We start from the raw sequence: 21,667 nt of genomic DNA, 5'->3' as shown, positions 1-21,667 counted from the left end.
AAAATTTTTTTTAATGCATATAGGTCTGATAAAAAGTTTCAGTTTAACAGATGAGGCCAAGGCTAAAGCCAGAGCAAAGCAATCAGAGCCATGCTTAGGAACATGATTTAGCTAATCGTGTGTGTAAAATGGGTAAGGTCTAGAATTAGGGATTAAAACCAGTTGAAAGTGTTGCAGATATATATACTTATCACAGTGAATACTTCCAATTTACAGCAAAGAATTCAAAATTGCTGAGTAAAGCTTGGTGACTATTACCTAAAATAGACTTTAGCCAAGCATCTTGTCATGGGAGCAAACCCAGTAACCTGACATGCTTAACTTTTATTTTTTTTTTTGAGACAGGGTCTTACTCTGTCACTCAAGGTGGAGTGCAGTGATGCGATCACGGATTATGGCTCACTAGCCTCAACCTCTGAGGCTGAAGCTAAAGTGATTCTCCCACCTCAGCCTCCTGAACAGCTGGGACCAGAGGTGCACACCAACACACCAGCTTTTTTTTTTTTTTTTTTTTTTGATGAGGGGCGGTTAAAGATGGGTGTTTCCCTATCTTGCCCAAGCTGGTCTTGAACTCCTGGGCTCAAGCGATTCTCCTGCCTCAGCCTTTCGAAGTGTTGGGATTACAGGCATGAGCCACCACACCTGGCCTGTTCATTTACCAACCTTAAACATTTTTTTTTTTGTTGTTTTTGCACTTAATTGACTTGTTTGGACGTTTGAGGTTTTTAGGGATCATGTTTCATTTCCCTTGCTTTCAAATACTGTTCAGAATAAGGATTACATGAAGTCACTAGCAGTTTTACTATGTCTGAACTAGTCCTGAAAGTAAATAAACATATGCACACCCTGAGCACTAAAACAGTTGGAGAATTAATGATACTCCAGTCTCTCAGGCCATGTGTCAGTTGGAAACTAACACAATGGTGAGAACATTTTAAGTATTTACAGCCTCATGATGTGAACAAACAGCATTCTCCCTAAAAGAGTAGACTGTAACTCTACATCAGGTTAAAAGAACAGTCTGTCAGACATCAGGAAATAGTCACAAAAAACTGAACATATCTCAGGTGACTCCTACAATGTGCATTCTCCACATTTAATGAAAATTATATGAAATGTAAATAGTAAACAGACCTTAGAAATCATCTGACCAACCTTACCTCATCTTTGTTTTCTCAGTTTAACAGTGTATCAGTGAGACATTTTACTTTTATTGTAGAGCACATATTTCAGGCAGAATTCTACCACCCTGAAATATAACCACCCTCTCCTTCCTAAGCCCAGACATACTCCTTAGTATTTAAATAAACATCTGTTAAGCTCCAGGCCATGTTCAACGTTGGAATTGTTATGATCAATAAAAAAAAAAGTTAGTTTTCCTACACCAAACAGCTTACAGTCCTAATGAGGAAATGTTTTAGCATTTATTAATTCAAGAAAGATTTCTGGCACTGTGCTAATAACTGTATATAAAAAGATCATTGTAAGATATAAAGCCTATATACTTGAAACTATTAGAAACTAATCCAATAAGACAAAATGGTCATGGTCATTTAGTGCATAATTAACACACCATGCCTTATTCTTCTTGCTCAATTGCCTTATTCCTGTGTCAACATCAGCTTCAAAAAAGTGTATTCAATACAACAAATTTCAAAATCAGTTTTATAAAATGGCAGATTATGTTAAATGAATGAACCTGTATATTGTATTTGTTTTCTATTGCTGTCCTAACAAATTATCACAAACTTAGTTAACACAAATTTATTATCTTAACAGTTCTGCAGGTCAGAAGTGTGAAATTGATCTCACTAGGCTAAAATTAACTGTATTCCTTCTGGAGGCTCTAGGGAAGATCCATTTCTTTGCCTTTTCCAGATTCCAGAGGCTGTCTGAATTCTTAGTTTGTAGCCTTGTCCTCCATCTTCAAAACCAGCAACATCAGGCTGAGTCCTTTTCATGCTGCCATATCTCTGGTTTTCTCTTTCGCCTTCCTCTTCCACTTGTAAGGACCCTTCTGATTACACTGCACCCACGTGGATAAACCAAGATAACCTCCCTATTTTAAGGTCAGCTGATGACCAAACAATTTCACTTGCAACCTTTAATTCTCCTTTGCCGTATTCACAAACTGGGGATTAGGACGGGACATGTTTTGGAGGGGGTGTTGAGCCACATTACTCTGCCTACCACATACATTAGCTGAAATATATATATATGGTTTTTGTTTTTGTTTTTGTTTTTTTGGAGACAGAGTTTTGCTCTTGTTGCCCAGGCTGGAGTGCAATGGTGCAATCTCAGCTCACGTGTAACTTCCATCTCCTGGGTTCAAGTGATTCTCTTGCCTCAGCCTCCCAAGTAACTGGGATTACAGGCATGTGCCACCATGCCCGGCTAATTTTGTATTTTTAGTAGAGACGGGGTTTCACCATGTTAGTTGAGCTGGTCTCAAACTCCTGACCTCATGATCTGCCCGCCTTGGCCTCCCAAAGTGATGGGATTGCCTGGCCTAAGATTTCTTAATAGAAACTTTAAAGTAAAAATATTAATGTCTATATCCAAAAGTTAGTTCTACTTCCTAAATTGAAAGAAAAATAAATCCTTGAGATTACTAGAAAACCCTTAAAGTAAATGAACATTTATGACTTGTACCCAAATAAATACTATAGGTAATAGACACTAGACACTAACTTATTACTTAAGAAAAAGTACAATAATCACACTTGTATATTTTGACTAGTTGTTGATGTTCCTTGGTCTTCATCTGTAATACAAATGTGTTCATTAGATGTAGTAGAAATATTCCCCAAGCCTTCACTTAATTCTTCAGATTTCTGCATACTTATCCCCTCTCTTTCACTTGACTTTCCAGAGTCCTTAGAGGCACTGGAGGCCTCTGCTGTTTTATCTTCCTCTTTGAAAGTAGCAAGTTTTTTTAAGGATTCTACTACATCTCTCAACTCATCTTCAGATTCCTCAAAATTTCTGAAATAATAAGCACTAAAAATCAGCGTTATGATATGAAAGCACTGAAGAATACATATAAAAACTCATTTCCCTTTTCTCCATTCCCAGTTGAGCAATATAAAAGTTGCATTTTCACCCAGGTTTTTCTAAGCATGATAAACAACTAATGTTGGGAGAATCCATCTTCTGTTGAGTTGTACATTGTGTTAAACACCCTTTATTTATTAACTTTCATCATCTAGTGTTTAAGAGGAGAGGAAGAGAGAATTAAAAAAAAAAAAATTGCCATACATCGGGCCCTTACTATATGCCCATCACTATCCTAGGGCACTTATACCATATTTCACTTAATACTAACAACATTTTGAGGTAGACATTATCATCAAATTGTAAGTAAAGAAGCTGAGGCTCAGAGAGGTTAAAAAAATGTGTTGAGGCCGGGCGCGGTGGCTCAAGCCTGTAATCCCAGCACTTTGGGAGGCCGAGACGGGCGGATCACAAGGTCAGGAGATCGAGACCATCCTGGCTAATCTGGTGAAACCCCGTCTCTACTAAAAAATACAAAAAACTAGCCGGACGAGGTGGCGGGTGCCTGTAGTCCCAGCTACTCGGGAGGCTGAGGCAGGAGAATGGCGTAAACCCGGGAGGTGGAGCTTGCAGTGAGCTGAGATCTGGCCACTGCACTCCAGCCTGGGCGGCAGAGCGAGACTCCATCTCAAAAAAAAAAAAAAAAAAAAAAAATGTGTTGAGGGTCTCACCACTACTGATTCATAGAACCACGAATTAAAATTGTGTCTAAGACTACAACATTGATATTTTTAGAAAGGAAAGGGAATAGATCAATAAGACAATCTGCACCAACCTAAATTAAACCTAAAAGTAACTGCACCAACCTAATATTTAAGTAGCAAGTGTGAGGTCAGGAGTTTGAGACCAGCCTGGCCAACATGGCAAAACTGCCTCTCTACTAAAAATACAAAAAATTAGGCATGGCGGTGCACACTTGTAGTTCCAGCTACTCAGGAGGCTGAGGCAGGAGAATCACTTGAACACAGGAGGCGGAAGTTGCAGTGAGCCGAAATCGAACCACTGCACTCCAGCCTGGGAGACAGAGCGAGACTCCATCTCAAAACAAAACAAAACAAAACAAAAAAAGTGGCAAGTGGAGGCGATTGAGAAAGAGCTGGTAAGAGCCAAGAAGATGTGTATCGTGGAAGCCAAGGGAGTAGCCAAATAGATGAGGACTGAGAAATGATTATTTGACTTGCCAATTTCAAAGTAATAGATGACTGTTGAAAGAATATTTCAGAGGAGTGCCACATAGCAGGAACCAACGTACAGTGGGTCAAGAAAGCAATGGAGGTTAACAAAGTGGTGACAGGTGGGGACTACAGGCGAGCACCACCATGCCCAGGTTTTTGATTTTTAGCAGTTAGGAGGTCTCACTGTGTTGCCCAAGCTGGTCATAAACTGCTGTGTCCAAACAATCCTCCCTCCTCAGCCTTTCAAAGTGCTGGGAGAGCTACTCAGGAGGCTGATGCAGGAGGATTGCTTGAGCCCAGGAGTTTACGGTTGTAATGAGCTATGATCATGCCACTGCACTCCAGCCTGGGCATCAAGCAAGACACTCGTCTGAAGAAAAAAAAAAAGGTGGTGACAATGAGTTTAAACTCCTCTTTCAGTGAGCCTGGCTCTGAAAGGAATGGTGTTATTTAGAGAACATGGGGGCAATGGTTTTTGGTTGTTGTTCTTAATGGGAGAGAGTTGGGCAGTTTATATGCTGAGGGAAACGAGCATATGATATTGAAAACAGGAGGCAGGTGGAATAACCAATAGGAGCCAGGTCACTGAAAAGAGGCTGGGTTTTAGAGCGCCTGCAGAGCATGGGCTTTCAGCAGGAAGAGGGACAGTTTTTCCTCGGAAAAAGAAGATAGGGAGAGAAAAGGAGAGAAGCACTCGTGGATATAGAGAAGTTATGGAGCTAGGAAACTGAGATGATTCCTTCTGCAGAACGCATACTATCTCTGTGAAGGAGGAGGCACAGTCACACGATGAGTGTGTGCTGGACGGGTGTGAGCTGAGGGATGAGGGTTTGGAATCACTGATACACTGGGAAGGAAGCGGACCAGGCTTCGGATTGCCAGTCATCACGGAGGACCCCACTAAAACTGGAGACCATAAATTTGGGTGGACCAGTAAGTGCAGCTCGCACTTACTGTTACCATTCCTGAGACATGTGCTTTACACACTTTCCTTTGTCTTTGTTCCTCTACTAAACTATGCTGTGTCCAGGTATAAATTTCTTTTCATTGTTGCTGCTTGATAATTGTCTTATTTCCCAGATATGAGGATTCCTGGCTTCGAATAATTATAGAAAGTTCACAGCTGAATTGATTTGCTTATTGTTTTCTCATATTCTTTTCTTCTGGAACTCCTTTTCATATACATTTGACTTCATGCCTCTTAACTTCTCCATCACATTTTCCATCATGTTTTTCCTTAGACCTATCTTCCAGTTACTAACTCCTTCATTACCTGTATCTATTCTGTTTTTTAAACCATCAGTTGAATTTTAATTTCTATTCACAGATTTTTTTTCAACTTCCAGAAGTTCTAGTTAATTATAAAAATTTTTGCTATGGTCTGAATGTTTGTGCCCCTGTTCCCAATTCAGGTATTGAAACCTAATCCTCAAAGTGATAGTATTAAGGGGTGGAGCTTTTAGGTGATTAGGTCATGAGAGCCCAGCCCTCATGAGTGGGATGAGTGCCCTTATAAAAAAGGCCCAAGGAAGCTTGTTCACTCCTTCCACCAAGTGAGGACACAGCTAGCAGGTGCTGTGTATGGAGCCGAAAGCTAGCCCTTACCAGACACCAAATCTACTGGTACTTTTTTTTCAAGAGAAGTCTCGCTTTTGTCCCCCAGGCTTGAGTGCAATGGCTGGATCTCGGCTCACTGCAACCTCCGCCTGCCAGGTTCAAACGATTCTCCTGCCTCTGCCTCCCAAGTAGCTGGGATTAAGGCACCTGCCACCATGCCCAACTAATTTTTGTATTTTTTAGTAGAGACAGGGTTTCATCATGTTGGCCAGGCTGGTCTCAAACTCCTGACCTCAGGTGATCCACCCGTCTCGGCCTCCCAAAGTGCTGGGATTACAGGCGTGAGCCACCACACCCAGCCTCTACTAGCACCTTGATCTTGGACTTCCTAGCCTCTAGAACTAGAAGAAGTGTATTTCTGACATTTTTGTTAACTCGTCTAAGGTACTGTGATAGAGTAGCCCAAACAGGCTAAGAGAATCTTCCTGCTCTTTACTGAGGGACTATATTTTTCTTATGTTTGGATTCCTCAATTTAATTAAATTAAATAATTTTAAATATACAATATTATAGTCTTTCTAAGATAATTATATTATCTGAAATTCTTTATGGTCTAATCAGCATTTGTTCTATTTGCAATCTCTCATAGTGGTGTCTGTTTTTAGATGTTCAATTGTACGTTCATCTTCACCAGTGCTTTAGTGAAAAAATCCAACATTTATCCCTCCAGAGTGTCTTATATTTACTTTTAAAAATCCCAGGAGTATTACCACCCCTTCTTGTTAATTTTAGTGTTAATTTCTCAACACAGATGTTTCCAGCCCATACAAGTATTGTAATTCAAGCTCCAAACACAAGTGAAGTCAAATCTCTGGTTATAAATGTCTTAGGGGGAATTTTTCTTCCAGAGATTGGGCTAAAACATACCAGCCACATTACTGGTCTTTTTTTTCGAGACCACACTTGCTCTTCAAGGGTTCCAGCTAGCAAGAATGGAGGGGACCCAAGGAAGAAGACCCTGCTAGATATTTAGGAGGTACACAGAAGAGGAAGGAAATGAAGAAAAAGCAATTTTCAACCCTCCAAAACAAAAGGAGCCCACAAACTAAAATTCTAACACCTGAATAAATCTAATGGTAAGACAGATGGCATAAAATTAATAAAAGAAAAAAACTGGACCATGAACTAACTCCAGAGGAAATTATTTTTTATGGAGGATTTTGATAAGTCTCCTAAAGTAAGTATGCCCAAAAAGATAAACTAAAGCAAAGCATTTAAATTTTTTAATTATGAGAAATCATTATGCATTAATGAAACAAGACTATATAAATATAAGAAAAAATAATTATCTTGGGCATGAAATGTATAATCATTTAAATTAAAAACTCAATAGATGGTACCCAGATAGGCTTGGAAAACAGTATTCAAGGATTCATCCACGCCTGTAATCCCAGTACTTTGGGAGGCTGAGGCAGGTGGATCGCCTGAGGTCAGGAGTTCGAGACCAGCCTGGTCAACATGGTGAAACCCCGTCTCTGCTAAAAATACAAAAATTAGCTGGGTGTGGTGGCATATGCCTGTAATCCCAGTTACTCGGGAGGCTGAGGCAGGAGAATCACTTGAACCCAGGAGACAGAGGTTGCAGTGAGCCGAGATCACACCACTGCACACCAGCCTGGGTGACAAGAGCAAAACTGTCTCAAAAAAAAAAAAAAAAATTCACCTGGAAAGGAACAAAGAAGAGAATAAAAAATATGAAAGTACAATTAGGTACTATTGGAGATAATTGAGAAGATAAAAAATACATCTAATATCTAATTGGAGGATCAAAATGGAGGCAATAAGAAAAGTAAATATTAAAATTTTCCAGGACTAAAGAAAGTCATGTATTCTCAAAGAAAGTGAAGCAAGCAGGATAACAGACATTTTTAAACCTAGACACACCATAGTGAAACATAAGAATGTAAGGAATTAAAAAAAATTATAAAAGTATCAGGGAGAAAGTTAGCATCCCTATAAAGGAAAAACAATGAGATGATAATTGATTTGTCATCAACAATAATAGAAGCCAGGAGAAAAAACAGTTGTCAACCTAAAATTATATGCCCAGCAAAATTACTGCTAAAGACTGAAGGCAAAACAAAAACAATCTTTGATAGGAAAATAAGAAAGTTTACTACTCACTGACATATCATAAATAATTATAGAGAATATACATCAACAAGAAAAAACCTGAAATCAGAGGGAAAGCATGGGATAGAAAAAAAATGGCAAGTTCAGAAAAATGATAAACTAAATTGGCAAAGTGAGTTACATTTGAGAATATGTATATATTAATGCATGTAATAATATAATATTTTTGTTTGAAAAAAGGTAAAATTGGATGAAATGATTTGATGTCTGAGACTTAAAGTATTCCACACTTACAAAAAAAAGTTGGGGGGGGGGACATAAAGACAGAAAAGAAACAATGTTGATAATTGTTGAAGCTAGATGATGGATACTTGAGGGTTCATTATGCTGTTCTCTACTTGGACTATAAATATTTGAAATTTTTAATAATAAAAAAGCTTTTTAAGTAAAATTATAATTATATATAAAAATATCAGAATAAAAGGGTTTTGTGGTTATTTAAATTGTGCTTTTCATATTTGGGAGGAAGGAAGGAATACTGAGCAACTTTTGAATTTGTTAGGTCAATTTGTAGGTAGTGTATAAAAGTTAACCATTAAAAGATTAGAAATATAATCTGTATCTTCAAAATTATTATAGAGGGGAAAAAGTAATATAGAAAAGTTTGTCAACCAACAAAAGGCTAGGAAAGAAGGGTAAAAAAGAAATGAGTAAAGATAAGAAATAGAAAACCAAAATGGTATGGTAGAGTGAAATCCAAATTTGTCAACAATTATAATAAATTTTACTAAATTAACATTAAAAGACATTTTCACATGACAAGGAGCACATAAACCGACTACATGCACTTTATAAGAAATACAGCATAACAAAATCCACAAAGAAATGATGAAAATAAAAGAATAGTAAAATACATATTATAAAAGTACTTTAAAAAATAAGGAAGTTGGAATAATAATATCTGTATCAGACCAAATAGAATTTAATGCAAACAGCATTAATAGGAACAAAAAGTGACAATGTAGAAAAGGGACACTTTACCAAATTGATATAACAATCATAAATTAGAACACAGCTTCTACATATTTAAAGTATAATGAAAAGGAGAGCAAATGATGAGAAATCACCAAAACCACAAACACAGTTGAAGATTTCAATGTATCTCTATTAGGAGGTGATGTTTTGTTTTAAAAAGACTACAGAACATGTTAACAAAAAATGTTTAAACTTGATATAATAATTACATATAACATATATACTCCCCAAATAGTAAGAATATGCATTTGTAACAGGCATAAAATTGACCCTGTGCTCAATAGTAAAAGAAGTACAATAAACCTTTAAAATCACTAAAATTCAGATGATAGTCCCTGTCTGAAGCACAAATAAATTAGAAATCCAGATTTATTTTAAAAAGTGATTAAGGCCGGGTGCAGTGGCTCATGCCAATAATCCCAGCACTTTGGGAGGCTGAGGTGGGTGAATCACAAGGTCAAGAGTTCAAGCCCAGCCTGGCCAAGATAGTGAAACCCCGTCTCTACTAAAAATACAAAAAGTAGTCCAGTATGGTGGCAGGTGCCTGTAATCCCAGCTACTCGGGAGGCTGAGGCAGAGAATTGGCTTGAACCCCGGAGGCAGAGGTAGCAGTGAGCCAAGATCACACTGCTGCACTCCAGCCTGGGTGACAGAGCAAGATTCCATCTCAAAAAAAAAAGAAAGAAAAAGTGATTAAAAAAATACATTAGTCAGAAATTTCAAACTTGAATCATACCATTAAGAAAATGAACACAAATACCCCAACGGTGAGAAAATGTTAGCAAAGCAGATATCTGACAAAGAACTAGTAGCGAAGATATATAAACAATTTTAAAATTATAAAGACACCACTTCACACCTAGTAGATGGGTTATAAATGTTAAAACTGACCATACCAAGTGTTGGTAAGGATGTTAAACAACTGGAACTCTTACGCACTGTTCGCAGGAATGTGAAATAGAATAACCACTTTGGAAAACAGTTTGGTAATTTTTTAAAAAGTTAAACATTTACCAACTGTGATGGTTAATACTGAGTGTCAACTTGATTGGATTGAAGGATTCAAAGTATTGATCCTGGGTGTGTCTGTGAGGGTGTTGCCAAAGGAGATTAACATTTGAGTCAGTGGGCTGGGAAAGGCAGACCCACTCTTAATCTGTGTGGGCAAAATCTATTCAGCTGCCAGCATGGCTAGAATATAAGCAGGCAGAAAAATGTGAAAAGAGAGACTGGCCTAGCTTCCCAGCCTACAGCTTTCTCCCATGCTGGATGCTTCCTGCCCTTGAACATCGGACTCCAAGTTCTTCGGTTTTGAACTCGGACTGGCTCTTCTTTCTCCTCAGCCTGCAGACGGCCTGTTGTGGGACCCTGTGACTGTGTGAGTTATACTTAATAAACTCCCCTTAATATTACATTAATTCGGCCGGGCGCGGTGGCTCACGCCTGTAATCCCAGCACTTTGGGAGGCTGAGGCGGGCGGATCACAAGGTCAGGAGATCGAGACCACGGTGAAACCCCGTCTCTACTAAAAATACAAAAAAAATTAGCCGGGCGCGGTGGCGGGCGCCTGTAGTCCCAGCTACTCAGGAGGCTGAGGCAGGAGAATGGCATGATCCCGGGAGGCGGAGCTTGCAGTGAGCCGAGATCGCGCCACTGCACTCCAGTCTGGGGAACAGAGCCAGACTCCCTCTCAAAAATTAAAAAAATATTTAAAAATTAATTAATTCTATCCCTCTAGAGAAGTATATTCCATTACTTCTGTCCTTCTAGAGAACCCTAATACACCAACCATACAACTCCGCCATTCCACTCCTAGGTATTTGCCCACAAGAAATGAAAACTTATGTTCACATAAAGACATATACACAAATATTCATAGCCAAAATCTGGAAACAACATAAATGTCCACCAACAGGTGAATCTACAAACAAATTGTGGTATATCTACACAATGGGATACTACTTAGCAATAAAAAGGAAAAGAACTATCAATATACACAACAACATGAATGAGTCTCAAAATTATTCTCCAACAGTAGGGTTTCTAGGCAATTTAAGGGTATTGTTTCTCAGTAATCTAAGCCAAAGCCCAAAAGACAGAAGGGCCTATATCAAAGGGTCTGGCTTTTATCTAATGAAGTGACTCCCAATAAGAGTTGCAGAGACCTCTAAGATTTCTGAAAGAAATATATATATAGAAGCATAAACAGGTTGGACAGAAAGGGCCACAGACAGTATGAAATGAAAAGAGGCCTTTGGGTTCCAAAATTCTGCTAGCAAGGAGGCTAAGAAAAACTCCTTCTTTTCCTCCTTTCTTTGCTAGACAAGGTGATTCTAATGTTCATATGGAAAAATAAGCAAAACAAGCCTGAAAATTCTGAAAAAGAGTATTTAGGGGACATAGCCCCCCAAAATAAACTCTATTATAAACAATGTGTTTATAAATCAATAATTAGACTAGAAAGAATAGGAATTGAATGCAAATACATATAAAAATATACCATAACAGCAGCATTTCAAATTAGAATCAAAAATCTTTTTTTTTTTTTTTGAGATGGAGTCTCTCTGTCCCCTAGGCTGGAGTGCAGTCATGCGATCTTGGCTCACTGCAAGCTCTGCCTTCCGGGTTCAGGTCATTCTCCTGCCTCAGCCTCTCGAGTAGCAGGAACTACAGGCGCCCACCACCACACCCGCCTAATGTTTTTGTATTTTTAGTAGAGATGGGGTTTCACCGTGTTAGCCAGGATGGTCTCGATCTCCTGACCTTGTGATCCACCCTCCTTGGCTTCCCAAAGTGCTGGGATTACAGGCGTGAGCCACTGCGCCCAGCCAGAATCAAAAACCTTTTTAAGCAAATGGTGCTGGAGTAAGTGAGGAGTTATTTGGGGAAAAAAAAAGTTGGGGGGTTGGGCGCGGTGGCTCACGCCTATAATCCCAGCACTTTGGGAGGCTGAGGAGGGCGGATCACGAGGTCAGGAGATCAAGACCATCCTGGCTAACACAGTGAAACCCCGTCTCTACTAAAAATACAAAAAATTATTTTTTGTATTTCCAGGCATGGTGGCAGGCACCTGTAGTCCCAGCTACTCAGGAGGCTGAGGCAGGAGAGTGGCGTGAACCTGGGAGGCAGAGCTTGCAATGAGCCGAGATCGTGCCACTGCACTCCAGCCTGGGCAACAGAGCAAGACTCTGTCTCAAAAAAACAAAAAAAAAAAAAAAAAAGTTGGGGCCTGCATGGTGGCTCAAGCCTGTAATCCCAGCACTTTGGGAGGCTGAGGCGGGTGGATCACAAGGTCAGGGGTTCGAGACCAGCCTGACCAACATGGTGCTACTCCATCTCTACTAAAAATACAAAAATTAGCCAGCCATGGTGGCGTGCACCTGTAATCCCAGCTCTTCAGGAGGCTAAGACAGGAGAATTGCTTGAACCCAGGAGGCGGAGGTTGCAGTGAGTCAATATCGTGCCACTGCGCTCCACTCTGGGCGGCAGAGCGAGACTCCATCTCAAAAAAAAAAATTGGATCCACACTTTGTAGTGTAATATGAATAAAGTTAAAGAGGAATAACATATTTTACTATCGAGAAAAGTAAATAATAAATATACTTTTAAAATCCTGGGATTGACAAGGCACAGTGGCTCATGCCTGTAATCGCAACCCCTTGGGGGGCCAAGGCATGAAAATCACTTGCGTCTAGGAGTTCAAGACCAGCCTGGGCAACACAGCAAGACCCTGTCTCTACAAAAAAACAAAAAAATTAGCTGGGCAGGGTGGTGCATGCTTATAGTCCCAGCCACTTAGGAGGCTGAGGTAGGAGGATCACTTGAGCCCAGGAATTCAAGGTTACAGTGAGCCATAATCGGGCCACTGCATTCCAGCCTGGGGAACAAAGTAAGATCCTGTATGTTAAAAAAGAAGAAATAAAAGAAAGAAAAGAAAAAAAATAAAGAAAGAAAGAAAGAGAAAAAGAGAGTTCAAGACCAGTCTGGGCAATATGGTGAAACATCATCTCTACAAAAAATAAAAAATAAAATAATTAGCCAGCCATAGTGAAACATGCCTGTAGTCCCAGCTACGCAGCAGGCTGAAGTGGGAAGTTAGATTGAGTCCAGGGAGTCGAGGCTGCAGTAAGGTGCGATCACGCCACTGCACTCCAACCTGGATAATAGAGGGACACCCTGTCTCACAAAACAAACAAACAAAAAACCCTAGATTCTTTGTTTTATAAAATAATTGATAAATCTAACTAAATAAAAATAACATGGCACAAGTCACCATAAACAACATAAAAGGCAAAAACTAAGCAAAATATTTTTGAATCATGGTACAGATAAAAGACTAATTTCCGGGAGGTTGGCGGCGCGGGGCTGAAGGCTAGCAAACCGAGCGATCATGTCGCACAAACAGATTTACTATTCGGATAAATACGACGACGAGGAGTTTGAGTATCGACATGTCATGCTGCCCAAGGACATAGCCAAGCTGGTCCCTAAAACTCATTTGATGTCTGAATCTGAATGGAGGAATCTTGGCGTTCAGCAGAGTCAGGGATGGGTCCATTATATGATCCAGGAACCAGAACCTCACATCTTGCTGTTCCGGCGCCCACTACCCAAGAAGCCAAAGAAATGAAGCTGGCAAGCTACTTTTCAGCCTCAAGCTTTACACAGCTGTCCTTACTTCCTAACATCTTTCTGATAATATTATTATGTTGCCTTCTTGTTTCTCACTTTGATATTTAAAAGATGTTCAATACACTGTTTGAATGTGCTGGTAACTGCTTTGCTTCTTGAGTAGAGCCACCACCACCATAGCCTAGTCAGATGAGTGCTCTGTGGACCCACAGCCTCAGCTGAGTGTGACCCCAGAAGCCACGATGTGCTCTGTATCCAGAACACACTTGGCAGATGGAGAATCTGAGTTTGAGACCATGGCTGTTAACAGAGATCATGTAAACTTGCTGTTTTTGTTTTTTTCCTGCCGGGTGTTGTATGTATGGTGACTTGTGGATTTATGTTTCAGTGTACTGGAAACTTTCCATTTTATTCAAGAAATCTGTTCATGTTAAAAGCCTTGATTAAAGAGGAAGTTTTTATAATCTTAAAAAAAAAAAAAAAAAGACTAATTTCCCTAAAGTGCTGAAAGTTCTCAAATCAATACAGTGTTAATACCTAAATTTTTAAAATGGCCCATGAACGAATTTTCCTGAAAGAGGAAATAAAGATGGCTCTTTAGCATATGGAAAGATAACCTCACTCATAAAAGAAATGCTAATTAAAACTATCATGAACTGACTTTTTTTAACCTATCAATTATCCAATAATCCAAAAATCTAATAACACACTGAGCAAGAGAATGGGGAAATAGGCACTTCTATACACTGATGTTAATAGGTGTAAACTCTGTGAAGGACAATTTTATGATATCCAGTTTACAAGTGTACATGCTCTTTGGCCCAATACTTTTTGTTCTGGAAATTTAAACTATACATATGCTAGTTTTTGAAACAATAATATGTATTAAACATAATACTGTTAAATGGAAAAAAAAGCAAATTACAGGACAGTGCACTATGGAACCATTTATATAAAAAGATACATTTACATTTATATTTTTGCTTATATTTGTATGGAATTCCTCTGGAGAAGTATATACAAGAAGCAGATTAGATTGGTTGACTGTAGGGAAGAGGACTGTGTAGCTGATATAAAGAGGTAGGTAGTAGGAAGACTAAAAGGGTCTACTTAAAAAATTTGGGATGTATTTTAAAAGTAAATTATGGGCCAAGTGCAGTGGCTCATGATGTAATCCCAGCATTTGGCTCACAGTTTACTTCATGGGAGGCCCAAGTGGGAGGATCACTTGAGGCCAGGAGTTCAAGATGAGCCTGGGCAACATAGCAAGACCCCATCTCTACAAAAAACAAAAAAATTAGTTGGCCATGGCGGCATGCTACACCTGTAGTCCCAGCTATTCTGGAGGCTGAGGCAAGAGGATCACTTGAGCCCAGGAGTTCAAGGCTGCAGTGAATATGATCATGCTGCCACACTCCAGCCTGGGCAACAGAGAAAGACCCTGTCTCAAAACAAATGTTAAGTAAATTATAATAAAATTTTAAAAATTCAAAGGACTCCAAAATTTAGAACTAATAAGAGAGTTTAGTGAAGTTACAGGATACATCAGTAGTGTTCTATACATTAGCAGTAGTGAATCTGAAAACACAAGAGGAAAAAAGGGAGAGATTTTTTAAAGGACAGAAAATTACAGCTAGATAAGAGGAATAAATTCTAGTGTTTTACACCACTGTAGGATGACTATAGTTAATAGTAATATGGTATATAGTTTTAAATCACTAGAAGGAGGATATTAAATGCTCCCAACACAAAGAAACAATAAATGTTTGAGATGATGGATATACTAATTACCCTGAACTGACTACTATACTTCATATGTATTGAAACATCACTGTGTACCCTATGAATATGTAAAATCATCATTTTTCAATTAAAAAAAAAATTAGGCAGGCACAGTAGCTCACGCCTATAATCCTAGCATTCTGGGAGGCTGAGATGGGAGGATCACTGGAGCCCAGGAGTTCAAGACCAGCCGGGGCAACACTGTGAGACCCCATCTCTATAAAAAATAAATAAAATTAAAATACAAAAAAATCCCATTTAAAATACCAACAACAACAAAATTAAGTGGTACCTATGCCATAAAGAAAATTATAAAAATATTTAAAAATACAAAGAAAAGAGAGACATAAATAGAGAGCTATACTATATTTATGGATGTTAAGATTCATAATCACATCAATGCATGAATGGATAAAGAAAATGTGGTATATATACAGGATGGAATACTATTCAGCCTTTAAAAAGAAGGAAATTCTGGCATTTGTGACAACATGGATGAACCTGGAGGGCATTCTGCCAAGTGAAATAAGTCAGACACAGAAAGACAAATGCCATATGAGCTCACTAACATGTGGAATCAAAAACAATTGAACTCATAGAAGCAGAGAGTAGAATGGTGGTTTCTAGGACTGGGGGTGGGAGAAGGTGGAAGGGAAAGCCAGGAGATGTGTTGGTCAAAGAGTACGGAATTTCACTTAGACAGGTGGAATAATTTCAGAAGATCTATGGTACAGCATGGTGACCATAGTTAATAACAATTTATTGTATACTTGAAAATTGCTGAGAGTAGATTTTAAGTGCTGTCACCACAAATAAACGATAAGCATGTGAGGCAATGCATATATTTATTAGCTTGATTTAGCTATTCCACAATGTGTACATATTTCAAAACATCATGTTGTATACCATAAGTATATATTAATACAATTTTTATTTGCCAATTAAAAATAATTTTTAGGCCAAGTGCAGTGGCTCACACCTGTAATCCCAGCACTTTTGGTGGCCAAGGTGTGAGGACAACTTGAAGCTGGAGTTCGAGACCAGCCTGCACAACATAACAAGACCTCATCTCTGGCTGGGCGCGGTGGCTCAAGCCTGTAATCCCAGCACTTTGGGAGGCTGAGACGGGCGGATCACGAGGTCAGGAGATCGAGACCATACTGGCTAACACAGTGAAACCCTGTCTCTACTAAAAAAATACAAAAAAACTAGCCGGGCGAGGTGGCAGGCACCTGTAGTCCCAGCTACTCGGGAGGCTGAGGCAGGAGAATGGCGTGAACCTGAAAGGAATGAGGCACATCCTCCATATATCTCCCAACTGCCTGAGCCCAGCACAAACACATTCCTCCATATTTCTCTCAAACTTCAGAAAAACACCACCTAGGAAATCCCCGATAAGGACACAGCGGGAACCAATAAAAAATGCTAAATGTGTTGTAACCGAGAGAATTACCTTGCTCCCCTGTAACTTTACATATCCTGTTTACATCGGGCTATAAAAAGCAAGCACTCGCATTGTTCGGGGCCCTCTTGTATGCTGTGGAATGGAGGGACCAAGTTCGAACTTGCAGTAAAGATCCTTGCCGCTTGGCTTTGACTCTGGACTCTGGTGGTCTTCTTTGGGGAACAAACGGTCTGGGCATAACATCTGGGGGCTCGTCCGGGATTCCCCAAGCCCACCAGACCCCTGGTCAACGGATCTACCAAGATCGATCTACTGATAAGTGAGCCGGCTCATCTCCGTTTGTCTGTCTGTGTCTGTTCTGAATCTGAATCTGTGACTGGCGAGGTCTGAAACTGGAGCTGGCGCAGTCCTGGCAGATGCGCTACAGGACGGCCAGCGGAGACCGGTGGGAGACGTCCCCTGGCTCTCGTCTGATCTAGATTGTGATCCGAGCTGCCAGAGCGCAATCGTGATCTGAGCGGCTAACTCTGACCTGGGCTTCCGGTGCGCACTTGCGATCTGAGCTGCTGGAGTGCGATCGCGATCCAGGCAGCTAACTCTGACCCGGGCTTCCGGTGCGCGCTTGCAATCTGAACTGCCCTGGTTTGGCGGGCAGCAGCTATCTCTGATCTGGGCTGCCCGAGCGTGATGGCGATCCAGGCAGCTAACTCTGACCCGGGCTTCCGGTGCGTGCTTGCGATCTGAGCTGCCAGAGCGCGATCGCGATCCAGGCAGCTAACTCTGACCCGGGCTTCTGGTGCGTGCTTGCGATCTGAACTGCCCCGGTTTGGCGGGCAGCAGCTATCTCTGATCTGGGCTGCCCGAGCGCGATCGCGATCCAGGCAGCTAACTCTGACCCGGGCTTCCGGTGCGCGCTTGCAATCTGAACTGCCCCGGTTTGGCGGGCAGCGGCTATCTCTGATCTGGGCTGCCCGAGCGCGATCACGATCCAGGCAGCTAACTCTGACCAGGGCTGCCAAAGTGCGCCTGCTACTAGATATCATTAATAAGTCAGATCAGATCTCCTTTACAGGGATTCTAACCCACATTCCTTTACAGGAAGAGACTACAAATTATTACAGGATGGGTAATACCCAGAGCACTCCTCTATCTCTCCTTACAAGTAATTTCAAAGAAGTTAGAGCAAGGGGCCATGATCTTGGTATAGAAATCAGGAAAGGAAAGCTAATTACTCTGTGTCGCTCCGAATGGCCTGCCTTTGATGTGGGGTGGCCACCCGAAGGGACCTTCCGACTTGCTGTCATCACTAGGGTAAAGTCCAAGATTTTCCTACCTGGGCGTGCGGGCCACTTAGATCAAATCCCATATATCCTCATATGGCAGGACCTTGTTGAGAACCCGCCTCCTTGGCTGTCCCCTTTCCAATTAGCCTCTGAACCCTGTAAGGCACTGGTTGCTCGACCACTAAAATCCAAGCAACCAACTGCCCCTCCCCATCCTGTTCTACCTGACAGCGGGGACCCACTGTTCACAGAACCCCCTCCGTACCCCTCCGGGCCCCAGGCCCCAGCCCCCCGGGCTGAGCCGGGGGAAAGAGCAGGCGGATGGGAGGCAGCCGGCACACAGGGACCTGCTGAGAGTGCAAGTAACTTTTAAGGGCCGGCGGGGCGGACGCGAGGGTGCACTTCGCAGGCTAGCCCCCCCCAGCCGCCTGACTCCACAGTGGCTCTACCCCTTCGGGAAATAGGACCCCCAGATGACACGGGAATCCCCAGGCTCCAGTACTGGCCATTCTCTACCAGTGATCTGTATAACTGGAAGACCCAGAGTGCTCGGTTTTCAGACAACCCCAAAGATTTAATGGCTTTACTGGATAGTGTCATGTTCACCCACCAGCCCATTTGGGATGATTGTTAGCAGCTCCTCCGAATCTTGTTCACAATGGAAGAGCGAGAAAGAATACAGGTAGAAGCTAGAAAGCTGGTCCCGGGGGACGACGGTCAACCGACTGCCAACCCCGACCTCATAAATGCGACTTTTCCTCTGACCAGGCTGGCATGGGACTACAACACGGCAGAAGGTAGGGGACGGCTACGCTTTTATCGCCAGACTCTAATAGCGGGTCTCTGGGCAGCTGCTCGCAAGCCCACTAATTTGGCTAAAGTATACTCTGTTCTGCAGGGAAAGACAGAGAGCCCAGCTACCTACTTAGAAAGGTTAATGGAAGCTTTTAGACAGTACACCCCCATAGACCCAGAGGCTCCAGGAAGTCAGGCAGCTGTTGTAATGTCTTTCGGAAATCAGGCAGCCCCAGACATTAAAAGGAAACTCCAGAAATTAGAAGACTTAGAGGATTGTGGACATACACCCAACTGTGCCAAACCCGTATACCCTCCTCAGTACCCCAAACCCTAAACATCAATGGTACACTGTTTTAGATTTGAAAGATGCTTTCTTCAGTTTGCCTTTAGCCCCTCAGAGCCAAAAGCTCTTCGCCTTCGAGTGGAATGACCCTGGAAAGGGCATAAGTGGCCAACTGACATGGACCAGGCTGCCGCAGGGATTCAAAAACTCTCCTACCCTGATCGATGAGGCCCTCCATGAAGACCTGGGTGAGTACCGACGCAAACACCCTGAGGTAACTTTACTACAAAATGTTGATGACCTCCTGATTGCTGCTGAGACCCAAGAAGCTTGTATTCAAGGGACCAAGAGTCTCTTACAAGCTCTGGGAAATCTAGGCTACCGAGCCTCGGCAAAGAAAGCTCAAATCTGTAAGCCAGAAGTAACATATCTGGAGTACCTGCTAAAAAGAGGGCAGCGCTGGTTAACAGACGCCCGGAAGCAGACTGTTCTGCAGATTCCCAGGCCACAATCCACCGGACAAGTGAGGAAATTCCTGGGGTCGGCGGGATTTTATAGACTATGGATACCTGGGTTCGCAGAACTGGCTAAACCCTTGTATCAGGCAACACGGGGGCAGCAGCCATTTAATTGGACAGACGAAGCCGAGTCGGCTTTCCAACAGATCAAAACCGCTCTACTCTCTGCGCCTGCACTAAGACTACCTGATGTCACCAAGCCCTTCCACTTATATGTGGACGAGAGTAAAGGTGTCGCCAAGGCGGTAATAACTCAGAATTTAGGCCCCTGGCGGAGGCCAGTTGCCTACCTGTCAAAGGAGTTAGACCCAGTGGCTGCCAGGTGGCCCCCTTGTCTCCGAATGATTACGGCCATGGCTCTGATGGTACAAGATGCTGATAAACTTGTCATGGGTCAAGAATTGCGGGTCGTTACCCCACATGCCATCGAAGGTGTACTCAAACAGCCACCTAATCGATGGATAAGTAACGCCCGGCTCACCCACTACCAAGGACTACTACTAAATCCTATCAGGATAACCTTCCTGCCCCCAGCGACCTTAAACCCTGCCTCGCTGCTGCCCAACCCGGACCTGGACACGCCGCTCCATGATTGCACCGAGATACTAGCTCAGGTGCACGGAGTTGGAGAGGACCTGCAGGACCGCCCACTCCCTGACGCTAACCTCATCTGGTTCACTGATGGGAGCAGCTTCATGCATCAAGGCCAGAGGTACACTGGAGCGGCAGTGACTTCAGAGACTGAGGTAATCTGGGCGGGACCCCTGCCCCCGGGGACATCGGCCCAGAAGGCCGAACTGATAGCGCTCACCCAAGCTCTTACCTTAGGGGCAGGGAAGAAGCTGACAGTATATACAGACAGCCGATATGCTTTTGCTATGGCGCACATACACGGGGCCATCTACAGGGAGCAAGGGTTACTAACGGCTGAAGGAAAAGAGATAAAAAAAAAAAAAAAAAAAAAAAGCAAGAGATCCTAGCCCTGTTAACAGCGCTATGGAAGCCAGAAAAGTTAGCCATTGTGCATTGCCCAGGGCATCAGAAATCAACCACTCCAACTGCTCAAGGCAACTTTCTGGCAGGCCAAACTGCAAGAAATGTGGCAAAGGCTCCCAGCCAACTCCTTGCACTCCAGCTCCCTGACCCGGGCCCCCGGAACTTGCCACATTTCCCTGATTATTCAGAACAAGATCTCCAGTGGATTGACAAGCTTCCCCTGAAACAGATCCAGAATAGGTGGTGGACTGATACTAATGACCAAACCATCCTACCAGAAAAATTAGGACAACAAGTGTTAGAACACATCCACCGAACCACCCACCTGGGTGCTCGGCGGATAATAGACCTAATCAGACGCTCTAAGCTCAAATTCAGACATACAGCCGAGATGGCCAGCAGCATCGTGGCAAGTTGCAAAGTCTGCCAGCTTAACAACGCCTACCCCCAGTCCCAGGCTGCAGCGGGAACAAGGCTTAGAGGAACCAGGCCCGGTATCTACTGGGAAGTAGATTTTACTGAAATAAAGCCAGGAAAGTACGGGTATCGGTACTTACTTGTCTTTGTAGATACTTTTTCAGGGTGGACTGAAGCATTTCCAACCAAAAGAGAAACTGCTCAGGTTATAGCAAAGAAAATTCTGGAAGATATCCTCCCCAGGTATGGCTTCCCCGTCCAGATAGGGTCAGATAATAGGCCGGCCTTCGTCGCTAAGGTAAGTCAGGATTTGGCTTCCATCCTTGGGGCAAATTGGAAATTACATTGCGCTTACAGGCCCCAGAGTTCAGGACAGGTAGAGAGGATAAATCGGACCTTAAAAGAGACCTTAACTAAATTGACTATGGAGACTGGCGCTAATTGGGTGGTCCTTCTCCCCTACGCTCTGTTCCGGGCCCGTAATACCCCTTACAGACTGGGCCTTACCCCTTACGAAATCATGTATGGCAGACCCCCACCCCTGGTTCCCAGTCTAAAAGATGATCTGCTCAAATCTGAAACAGAAAATGTCTCTGAAC

At 42.3% G+C, this 21,667-nt stretch overlaps 1 protein-coding gene and 1 pseudogene across 5 annotated transcripts in view; one reads left to right on the top strand and one right to left on the bottom strand.

The window, feature by feature from the left end:
• Positions 1 to 509: 509 nt before the first annotated feature.
• LOC105490752 (NIMA related kinase 5) overlaps positions 510 to 21,667 on the bottom strand; it is a 101,619-nt gene continuing 80,461 nt past the window's right edge. For all 5 annotated transcript variants that reach the window (XM_071081291.1, XM_071081292.1, XM_071081290.1 and 2 more), the window contains one exon: positions 510 to 2,985. In XM_071081291.1, coding sequence (XP_070937392.1) covers positions 2,718 to 2,985 — 268 coding nt within the window. In that variant the 3' untranslated portion in view covers positions 510 to 2,717. The remainder of the gene's footprint in view (positions 2,986 to 21,667) is intronic.
• On the top strand, positions 13,307 to 13,718 carry LOC139359104 (cyclin-dependent kinases regulatory subunit 1 pseudogene; annotated as a pseudogene).

Source organism: Macaca nemestrina, chromosome 16, assembly GCF_043159975.1.
Source record: "Macaca nemestrina isolate mMacNem1 chromosome 16, mMacNem.hap1, whole genome shotgun sequence".
Classification (NCBI taxonomy): domain Eukaryota; kingdom Metazoa; phylum Chordata; class Mammalia; order Primates; family Cercopithecidae; genus Macaca; species Macaca nemestrina.
Note: the sequence above shows the minus strand (reverse complement) of the source record. Positions and strands in the feature narration are given on the sequence as shown.